At 66.4% G+C, this 10,455-nt stretch overlaps 1 protein-coding gene across 1 annotated transcript; it reads right to left on the bottom strand.

Moving 5' to 3' along the window:
• Positions 1–300: 300 nt before the first annotated feature.
• On the bottom strand, positions 301–9,989 carry AIRE (autoimmune regulator). The gene is made up of 14 exons (XM_032629463.1): positions 9,843–9,989; positions 9,119–9,293; positions 8,720–8,875; positions 8,278–8,352; positions 7,616–7,729; positions 6,661–6,806; positions 6,409–6,489; positions 5,687–5,802; positions 4,570–4,669; positions 3,817–3,999; positions 3,107–3,228; positions 2,874–2,970; positions 1,455–1,523; positions 301–381 (listed from the first exon to the last, which is right to left on the bottom strand). Exons 1-14 carry the CDS (start codon positions 9,987–9,989, stop codon positions 301–303), a joined length of 1,662 nt encoding a protein of 553 aa, XP_032485354.1.
• Positions 9,990–10,455: the final 466 nt, after the last annotated feature.

Below are 10,455 nucleotides of genomic sequence, written 5' to 3'. Positions count from 1 at the left end.
ACACAGGGGAACAGACCGCCCCCCGCCGCCCCAAAACAAGCACACTGTACTGGAGAGCATGTCGAACCCACTGAGGTGACTTTAATTTCAGCGCACACGACGGCTTTGTGCCGCCATAGGCACGGCTACTGACAAGCTGGCTGTTGACGGCACTCGGAACGTCTCAGTGCCTGGTCCTAACCTCCCCCTCGGTCCCTTTCCAAGCCAGTGGCCGTGCGTATGAGGTCTGCTTCGGCGCTGGCAGCGTCCTCAGGTGCCTGCCCGCCTCCTCCCACACTGCCTGAAGGCAGGGGTCCTGGATTAGCAGGGGAAGGTGGGCGCCTCGGCCACCGGGCGGGACATGCTCTGGATGGCCCACTGCAGGATGCCGTCGAAGGAGTGCTGCACGACAGAGCAGAGAGCGGGGCTTGGGCCAGAACCTCGGGGCACAGGTGTGCCTGCCCGGCCCACATCCGGCCTGCCCTGGCCTCCAGGGCCACCTGAGTCATAAACATCGTGGTGGGAAGGTGCCATCCAACCCAGCCCTCCTATACAGAGATGCGGAAACAGGCCCCAGGCCCCACCAGACTTCGGCCGGGGGCACGCCTCATCCCACACTCCTCTGAGCTTCCCGTAAACCCAGGCACAGCCACCACAGCTGTTCTGTCAACTGGTGGCCTCTTCCCGGATGTCTCGGCAGGGCCAGCTCCTTCCCTCACTCTGCCCAGCTCTGCGCAGAGCCTGACGCTCCAGCGGGACTGGAGGCGCCGTGGGAATGCCTGATATTCCAACAGAACGGGGGTGACCTGCTCCACAGGGGCTTGTGAATCTGCCCCACTCTGCCCACCTATATTGGCACTCGGGTCACCCCTGGCCCTCTCGGGGCCTCTAAAGACAGCCTCAGTGTCTGGGACCTGCCCGTGCTTGGCCCACCACCCAAGGCAGGGCCCCCGTGGTCAGCTGGGATCCCCAAGGTGCCACGCCAGGCCCCTGAGGACACGTACTAGCCACCTGGGGTCTGGGGGTGGCTGGAGGACTTTAACCTTTTCTAAAAGCCACCTTTTCTTCCCAGTGATTCTAGCTGTTCATCGTCGGGTGGAGGGGCCTGGGTTGAGGAGGGGGAGGGAGGGATGTGCAAGGGGGCGTGGTCCCAGAGTGCCTAGCCCCAGGGAAAGTCACGGCCTCTACATCAGGCTTCAGTGGCCCCAGCGCTGGTTCCTGCAGCCACCAGCTCTCCAGGGTCCAGGCCCCGGGACCTCCAGGGCAGCTAGAAAGGGGAGCAGCTTGGGGCCCGCTCTGGCTCGTTTGTGCGTGGAGGGGCCAGCGCCATCTGGGGTGACGTGGGCCTGTGGTGTCCAGCGTTCCCAGAACGGGGGCCTCCAGCTGCTCCCGTGGCCTGGGAGCTGGCTGCTTCAGAGGCCGCGGAGGCGGAGGCAGAGGGGGACGGGTGTGGCCCCAGCCAGGTGACGTGTTACCTCACTCAGGAGGGACTCCAGGTCATCCCTGTGCAGAACTGGCTCATGAACAGCAGAATCGTCCCCCGCCTGGAACCCAGAACAGGGAGGAGGTCAAGCCACCTTCTGCACCCCTGCCGGGCTCACCCCCACAGCAGCAGGACTCCCTACAGAGGCAGCAGCAGTGTCCGCGCCAGGGCAGTGGGGTGCTGCGCGCTTCTCCAGGCGGGACCCCGGGAACTGAATTCTAACACCCGGCTCTGGAGGCAGAGTGGGCGCGGGCGAGCTCGGGGCTGCCTGGCCAGGTCCCTGCCACCCCTCTGGGGCAAGGACCAGCTGGAAGGGACCCTGTCACCGATGGGAAACGTGAGGCCCAGACAGGAAAGAGCCTGGTCCCACAGCCACCCTTCAGCCACCCAACAAGCCTGCGGGGCCAACCGTGCCCCTGAGGGGCGAGGGCCAGAGCTGGGGACGTGGCACACTCCCCCTGGCTCGCAGGCTAGGCGGAGCGAGGCCATGCTAAGTGGAACCACATGCAATCGTCCAGTTTGTAGCTCAGATCAGCCAAATCTCGGGACCTTCTCCAGCCCTTGATGCCACCAGCCCTGGGTGAGGGCTTGGCACACACAGTGCAGCGTGCTGGGGATCCGGAGAGAGGCTTCCAGAAGGAGCGGAACGCCAGTAGGTGTGAGCCCTCTTGTGCCCAGCACCTGGGGTGCCCTGTCACCCACCGTGCGTGCAGGGGATTACGAGGCGGGACTGGGAGGTAGGATGGACCATGGACGGGGGTAGAACATCACCACCCCGGGCCCCCGAGGATTCCTCAGGGGCAGGGGTGTGGTCAGGAAGGCCCCTGCTGCGGGCAGTCGGGGCAGATGCGCCACCTTCTGCAGGCCTCTGGGCAGGAGACACACAGGGCTCCCTGGCTCTGAGGGAGCCCTGGGAAGTGAAGGTTCAGTGAGGCTAGTCCCTCCTCCCCAAGGTCCCAGGGCCCAAGGCTGCTGGAGGATTGGAGGCGAGATGACACGGGTGGAGTCACACGGGTGGAGTCACACGTCTCTCCTTCCGCTCTCCCCTGCCCCGCCCCACCGCGAGGACGAGGATGGCGCTCCCTGCACGGGGCACTCCGGGGGGTGCGGAAGGGGCCAGAGCAGCTGCGGGGTTAGCGGAGCTCTGGGCCTGCAACCAACCCCAACCGGCGGCTGCATAGCCACTGTGGCTTGGGAGGGTTGCCTTTCTCTGCAGATTTAAGTTATCAGACGGGAGTCGATTTAAACAAATATATCGTATGTACAGAATAAACACATGGTCAGGTTTGGTGCACACCCGCGAAGCTGGCGCCCGGGCCGGGGCCTCCCCTGGAGATGCGGGATCCCCCCTCACCTGCGCCCCAGGGCCGGCGGCGGCGGCTTTGGCGATGAGCTTGAGGGTCGCGGGAGCCGGGCGGGCGGGGCTCAGGGCGGGACTCGCGGCGGGCGCCCCCTCCCCGGGGGCCGGGGCGGGGTCTCCGGAGCAGGATTTGCAGCGCACGGCGGCCCTGGCGAGCGGAGGAGAGGCTGCAGGCTGCCGGGGCTGGGGCAGGGCTGGGAGTGCCCTCTGCGCCCCGGAATCTTAAAGCCGTTGGGGGTCGCCGGCCCTCCCCCTCCCCCTCCCGGTGCCGGCCCCGCACTCACCCGGGCCGGGCAGCGCCGGCGGGGAAGTGGCAGCGCCAGTGGAAGGCCGCGGAGCAGTGTGAGCACCGAAGCGCGTCCGCGCCGTCCCCGCACACCCCGCACCTCGCGCCTGGCGCCGGGCCCTGCAGACGGACCACGGCGGGGTGACCGGGGGCCGGGGAGGGGCGCACGGGGTGGGGGGCGAGTCCGAGGTTTCGGGATCCAGGCCTAGAGAGGTCAAGGGCGCCCCAGCACCTTTGGGCTGCAGCTTGGCGAAACTAGGTGTCCCGTCTCGGTCCCCCTTGGTGGGCCCGGACCCCCTGCGGGGCTAGTCAAGGGAACCCAGAAGGGCATCCGTTCCAGAGGAGGCAGGAGGGCCTGCGAGACCTGGGGCTGCGAACTCTACCCGCTTTATCGTCCTGCCCTTGTGAGGGGGCTTTCGAGAGTGCGGAGAGAGGTCGCGTCCTCTGGAATCCCTCCAGCAGCCCCCTTCCCTTCACCCTCCCCCGCAGAGCCCGCACCTCGTTCTGGGTAATCTAGCAACCCCAAGAGCCCCTGGGCCTCCCTCCAGCCTCCTCCGCCCGCCCTCCCCGCAGCCCCCACCCCAACCTCCATCTGAATCCTACCTCCTTACCCCCGCCTGTCACTGTCCTGTTTCAGGCTCACCTGGCTGCCCCTGTAGACCCTGAGCTCCCTGAAGACAGCCACCCTGACCCCAGCACCCTGCTCACCTGCTGCCCCTCAGGGCCCACACACAACAGGGGGTGCAGGGCCGAGGGGTCCAGCACAAGCGGGGGGGCTGCAGGAGGTGAGGCCAGCAGGTGCTTGTAGGTGACCGCAACATCCATTCCAGCGGGGCGCTCGCTGGGCGGTCCCCTGGCCTCCTCTCCCGCTGACCTCAGTGCCAGGAGGACCTGGAACCGGAGGGTCAGTTCTCAGAGGTGTTGCAGGGGACTTGCCCAGCACCATCCAGGAGTTAGTGACCGCTGGGGCCCTGGGAACCGGGGGCTGGCGTCGTGGGGAAGAGCGCCACATTGGGTGGGAAAGGCCCGGGTGCCGTTCCCGGCTCTGTGGTCCCGGCAAGTTCCCTGACCCTTTCCCCATCTAAAGGCGGGGCCCCGTGGCCCTCACGGGCTGTCGGACTACACACTCGGCATATGCTGGGGCACGCATCGTATCCGTTGTGACTTTGCGGTAACAGAACACTTAAAACATTTTTGGAGAATGTTATTGGTGGTCGAAGTGCGTCCCCTGTGTTGGGCTGATAGAGCTGAAGGCCCCCAAAGCAGAGGACTGAGAAGCGGCGCCGTTGTAAGGGCCGCTTCCCGGTGGCCTGTGCGCCCGGTCCCACAGGAGAAAGTGGAATTGATGGGGCCAGGCCAGGGTGGGAGGCACGTGGCTCTCTGGCTGGGGCAGGCCCGACCCACAGGAGTGGCCAGGAGGCAGCCGGCGGACAGAGGGCCTGGGAGTGGGCCTATGTGTACCGGGGTCTCTGCAGGCGGCTCCTGGTGCCGGGGCTCCTCAGCCTGGGGCAGGTCCCGCTGGGCTCTTCCCTGGAGGCAGCTGGAGCACCTCCAGGTCCCACTGGTCGCGTTGTCACCGGCCAGAGACATGCAGGGCGAGGCAGAGGGGACAGTGAACTCCCAAGCCCGCAACACAGGGGAGACCTGAGGGCTTCTCCAGGTCACCCTTTCCATTCCCCAATGGGGAAACTAAGGGGAACAGGCAGAGCCACGGGGGAAGGGCCTGCCCGGCCGGTGAGCGGGAGAGCCCGGGATGCTGGGGTAGCTAAGCCTGCTGAGGCGGCCCTCGCCAGCCTGGCACGTCCCCCGAGTGCTTCTCGGATGAGCACCAAGAATTCCCAACACCCGCGAACCTGCAGCGGCCTGGGCCTGTGCCTGGCTCTCACGGGCCCTGCCTTGCAGGCGGGGCCTCCCTAGGCTGGCCTCCCTCGATTCCACGGGGGGACGGTGCCCAGTAGAACAGGGGCCGGTCAAGGGCAGGAAGGAAGAGAATGGAAGGCGGGCAGCATTGAGCAGAGCTGAGGGATGACCCGGCCAGAGATGTGACCTGGTCAAGGTCGTGTGGTGAGCGGGGCAGGGTCGGGGCGAGAATGCCCACCCAGCGCTCCGCCCTGCACCCAGGCCGCCCTGACCTGCGGAAGCTGCTGGTAGCGGACAGCGCTGTCCCAGGGGGCCAGGGCAGGGGGCCTTGCGCTGGACCTAGCCTGTGCCCCCACCGGCCCTTGGGGGGCAGCTCTGTGGCCTCTGTGCCCCCCAGCCCGACTTGGAGTCAGACCCTGCTTAGTGCCGCTGGTCAGCTGCTTGTGGCGCTCTGGGCTGGGGGAGATGGGACGAGATGGGACGGGACGGCCGTCCCTTGCCTTGGGCCTCAGGGGCCTGCTGGCCAGGCTGCGGGGGACAGCGCGGCCACGCGGGGACGTGGGTGGGAGGATCCCGGGCCCCAGCCCCACCGCCCGGTGACCTGAGCCAAGGCCCCCTCCCAGGCTGGCCTCACTGCCCATCCCTGGAGTGGAGACACTGCTGGGCGGCCTCCCACTCAGGGCTGGCCAGTGAGGAGGCTGGGCGGGGCCGGGCCCACCTGGGGATCTGGTGGAGCGGGGGCGTCAGGCAGGCCAGGTGGAAGGCGCGGGGGCAGCCGTCGCAGCAGAGGAGCTCCCCGCCATCCCTGCACGCCGCACATTCATCCTCGTTCTTCTGGCACAGGTGAGAGACACGCAGCGTCGGGAGGACCCGGGATGGGGCAGCGCCCTCCCCGAGAGATGCCCCTCGCCGGCTCCCTGCTGGAATCCCGCCCTGACTGCCTGCTCCCCAGGGCTCCCCAAGGCCCCCCCACCTCTGAGACTCTAGCCCCGAACACCTGCTGGCCCAGGAGCTCCTGGGGGCAGGCTTGAGTCCTTCTCATTTCCTCGTTCCCCGGGGGCCAGCACAGCGCCTGGCGGGGGTGTCGGGATCCCTGGCAGAAACGGTGCTGGGAGCCCAAGGGCGTACGTGATGCTTGGGTTCCTGGCTCCTAGCAGGGGACACAGCCATACCAAGGGCCCAACTGTGAGGCGTGGGACAGCTGGCAGCCGGACCAAACGCTGTGCTTTTAAGAGCCTGGGAGGACTCACGTGCTCTAACTTATGTGAATTTTTACAATTGCATATTATCAGAAAAAAATGCTATTAAAAATAAAGTGCTCCACCCTGTGAACAGAAGCTTAGACCTCTGTCCTCCAGTCCCTGGAGTGACTGCCCTGGACAAGCGGCAAATCGGCAGGAGGCCCCGCCCTCAGGATCCTGGGGGTGCTCTGAGCGTTACCTGGTGCAGCTGGGGCTCACTGGGGAGGGCAGGGGGGCCCGGGGCCCTGTCCTGCTGGCCTGCCCTCGAATCGCCTCCACCCTGCCAGGGAGAAGAGAGAGGGTCACCAGCAGGGGAGGCATTCGGGCGGGAGGGGCAGTCCCCAGCCACAGCAGAGCTCCCCACCAGAGGTGACATGATGCTGCTGCCCCGGGTGCTGGGGGAGGGGGCCGAGGGCCAGGCCTCCCCAGGGGCGGTCCCAGCAGCGCTTACAGGGACAGGAGCCTGGGTCCCCTTGGCTCGGACCAGCGTCTTCAGGCTGCTGCCGCTTCGGGTCTTGTTCTTTGCCCCACTGGGGTCTTCAAACTTGCTGGGAGTGTAAAACTCCCCCCCAACCTGGATGCACTTCTTGGAGCCACCTGGGAGGAGACGGGTCGGGGGGCGGGGCCTGGCAGGGAGGCTCTACAGCTGGCTGTTCCTCCCCCACAAACCCCACTCCAGTCAGCTCTGGGCCCAGGGTCCTGAACACAGCAGGGATTCTCTGCTGGGGGGAAGCACGTCTCCCAAATTCTCGTCCACTCGGAGTCTCGGAATGCAGCCTTATTCGCAAGTAGGGTCTTTGTAGATGTTAAGATGGGCTTGCACTGGACCGAAGTCCAAGGACAGCATCCTTATGAGAAGACAAGAGGACGCAGAGAGACACAGGGAGGAGGCTCTGTGGCGAGGAGCTGGAGTGATGTGACTACAAGCCGGGGCATGGGGGTTGCCATGAGCTGGAGGAAGCAGAGAAGCCTCTGCCCTAGAGACTCTGAGGGAGCAAGCCCGGCCCCACCCACACCTTGATTTTGGTGTTTCTGTTGCTTTAAGCCACCCCTTTTGTGGCAACTCATCATAACAGCCCTAGGAAACTACTGTAGGGATCCTTGGGACCATCCCTGGTGGGTGAGACTGGAGCCCGCAGCAGCTCCCAGGGTCCTCGGCATCCCCAGAGGGTGTGCAGCACAGGGAGTGGAGGAAGGAGGAGCTGCAAGGATGGGGCGGGCGGGGCTGGGGCCGCAGGTTGTCCAGCTTAGAGTCCAGGAGTTCCCCAAGCCCTGCCCAGAGCATCCGCTCCAGAGACGGCAGACCCACTGCAGGGAGTAGGGGCTGCCTCGTCCATGCTCTGGAGCCACCGGGGAGCTGAGCGGGGACGTGGATCCCCTGGCAGCCCCTTCCCAGCGCCGTCTACCTGCCTCAAACACCTGCTGGATGAGGATCCCCTCCACGGCCCCGCGGGCTCCTGGGACATCCCCAGATGACACGGCCATGGCTCTCTGGACTGAAGCGGACACGGTCTGAATTCCTGGGGAAAGGAGCACCAAATGGGGGGTCACCTGTTGGGACGACGGCTCCTGAGCATGGGCAGTGGGGAGTGCGGGGCGTCTGGGCAGCAGAATCCTTCCTTCTTTCCACACAGGGCAGGCCGGGGAGGGGGTCCAGCCCCTCCACAGACAGACAGACAGCTCACATGTAAGTGCAGAGACGGGCCATGGAGTGCGTGTGTGTGTGCGTGTACACGTATGTGGTGTGGTCTGGTGTGTGGTGTACAAGCCGTCTGAACCCAGCTGGCGGGACTGAACAGAGACGCTGGGATGTGGCCCTGGGCTGGGCTGGGAGGGAGGCAGGGTCCCCAGAGCCTGCCCTCAGGCCGGCACCAGGGGCCCATGGGAGGTCTCCAGGTCCCAGGTTGCATCTGGCCAAGGGCCAGGGGCTATTCTCTGGAGGAAGCAGGGTCGGAGCTGGCCCTGAAGGATGGGGCACTCAGAGGGGCATAGGTGGGGTGACCCCAGGCCAGCATGGTCCCAGCTCCCAAGACAGACCCCTGACCCCCAGACCTGGGGCCTGGCTCACCGTTGCCCAGCGGGAGGCGCTGTGGCTCTGCGTTGCTCTCTGACTTCTTGGAGGGCTTGGCCTTGACTTGGGAGCCTGTCGGGGAGCAGGGACAGCCTGGCCCTCCTCCTGCTGCTGGGCCAAGGCCAGGGCGCAGGTGGGAGAGTGCCAGGTGGGGTCTCCTGGACTCTGGTGTGTCCCCTTGCTTTACCGGGCTCTGGTGTCCACATCAGGAGACAGGAAGTACACCCACCTGCCTACTCACAGGGCCCGGGGATCAACAAGGGCTGCGGGGCTCATACAGGGTGTCCGTCCAAGTCCCCAGAGGGACCTCTGCCAGGCTGACTCTGGGCCAAGCAGGAGGGACAGATGTTCCCGGACCAGGTCGGGGAGGGGGCGTGGTCAGGGGGTGTAGGGCTCCGTGAGGGGATCTGTGAGCCCACCGGCTCCTCAAGCTGGGTACCTGGGCTGGAGGTGCCCCTCGGGGACAGAGCTGCCAGCGGGGTGGCCCTCGGTTCCTCCAGGGCCTTCCTCTTGGTGGGAGGCCTGGGCAGCAGCACGGTGGCCTTGGGGCCAGCTGGGGGCCTCCTCCCCTTCCGGGGCTGGCTGAGGTCCACATCTGCGGGCGTGTGCAGGGCCGGAGGCTGAGCTTCAAGCCCAGAACTGACGCCCCGTTCAGGCAGGTGAGGCCTCAGCTCTTTGCTCTTAGAAGCCAAGATGGTCTAGGTGATGTCTGGGGCTCCCTAAACAGCCCCACGCCTCCCCTCTCACAGTCCAACTGGGGCTCAGAGGATGACTCCTGCTGCCAGCCCCAGTGAGGGAGGCTGAGCCGGCCGGGACCCCAGCCCCCAGTGCCCCCCACCTTTGGGGAAGCTGTCTAGGATGGGCTGCAGCCGGGTGTATCTCTCCAGGTTGTAGTCCTTGAAGAGGACCCTCCAGAAGTCCAGGATGATGGCTGTGTCCTGGGTCAGGAGCCACGAGAGGAGCGCGTGGAAGGCCTGTGGGCAGCCCTCCTTCTCCTTCAGACGCAGCGTCTCCTGAAGCAAAGCGGGAATGGGGGCCCTGCCCTTCCCGGGTACCCCCCTTCCTGCCACCTCCACTGCAGGACCAGAGGGCAAATGCTGACCCCGAGGAGGCCGCTGGAGACTTGGGCACCTGTGTCCATCCCCTTGGCTTGGGGCAGGTATGGGGATGGCAGGGGGGTGCTGGGGTGAGGTGGGGGGCCACCTGGAATTCATCTTAGGAGACTGGGCTCAACTTGGAGGGAGGCTTGGGGAGGGCTGGGAGGGGGCTTTGGGGATCTGGGGGGGGCACCGGAACTTGCCTTGGAGACCATTCGCTCTGCTGGCGGGTGGCGCGTGGGGCAGGCTGTGGGTTAGCGGCAGGGACCTTACCCTGGTGCTGGGGCTTGGGGGCGGGGAGGGGCTTGGGGGCGGGGAGGGGCTTGGGGGCGGGAGAGTGGGGAGGGGCTGGGGCTGGGGAGGGTCCCTCTGGAACGGGTCTTCCGCGACCTTGCCAGCTCCTGGGCGCGGGCGTGGTGAAGGCTGGGGCGTGTTGCTGGGTCGCTGGTCTGGATAGGGGCCCACCTGGAATTTGTCCTCGGGGACCACGTCGTGGTCGACCAGCGCGTGCAGCAGCGGGAAGGCGCTGTCCACGGCCATGGCTATCTCCGTGCGGTTCAGCCTCAGGAGGCGGCGCAGCGCCGGGTCCCCACCGGCCCGGGCCTCGCCCATCATTGCAGGGTCGGGGACACGGGACTGGGGGCCCGCTCTCCCCGCCTGGGTTCCCGCGGCCTCGGGGTGCCGCTGGACTTGTTGGGTGTCTGGACCGTGTCAGCCTCCTGGCCCTGGCGCGCCCCCTGCGCCGACGGGCACCTGGGTGGTCACGCCTGGCCCGGGAAGAGGGAGCCCCAGGCGCTTCCTCCGGCCTCCGCGGGTCTGAGCTCACGGCCCTGGTCTCTATTATACCGGGCTCTCCTTGGAGAGAGCAAAAGCCGCTCAGCCCGAGCCAATCAGGGCCCAGGGAGCTTCCTCAGGGGCAGGAACGGAAACTTCCCTGTAACCCGAGTGCTAGATAGTCCCAGCCACCTGCCAGCCCCCTTGTGCACCCGTCAGCAGGCTGCTGGCTTTTCTTTCCTTTTTAAAGAAGCCTCTGGACTCAATTCCCAAAATGCGGTTCCAGCCAGCATCCCACAGGGCC

This window comes from Phocoena sinus, chromosome 4 (assembly GCF_008692025.1).
Source record: "Phocoena sinus isolate mPhoSin1 chromosome 4, mPhoSin1.pri, whole genome shotgun sequence".
In the NCBI taxonomy this organism is placed as follows: domain Eukaryota; kingdom Metazoa; phylum Chordata; class Mammalia; order Artiodactyla; family Phocoenidae; genus Phocoena; species Phocoena sinus.
The sequence above is the reverse complement of the archived record's forward strand: the minus strand, read 5'-3'. Positions and strand labels throughout refer to the sequence as shown.

Coding starts and splice junctions, on each gene's coding strand:
- AIRE (XM_032629463.1), bottom strand. CDS start 9,989: ATGGGCGAGGCCCGGGCCGGTGGGGACCCGGCGCTGCGCCGCCTCCTG. Junction 4,000..4,569: donor AGCCGCCTGCAGAGACCCCG/GTACACATAGGC, acceptor CTCCGGTTCCAG/GTCCTCCTGGCACTGAGGTC. Junction 3,229..3,816: donor TGGGCCCTGAGGGGCAGCAG/GTGAGCAGGGTG, acceptor GTCCGTCTGCAG/GGCCCGGCGCCAGGCGCGAG.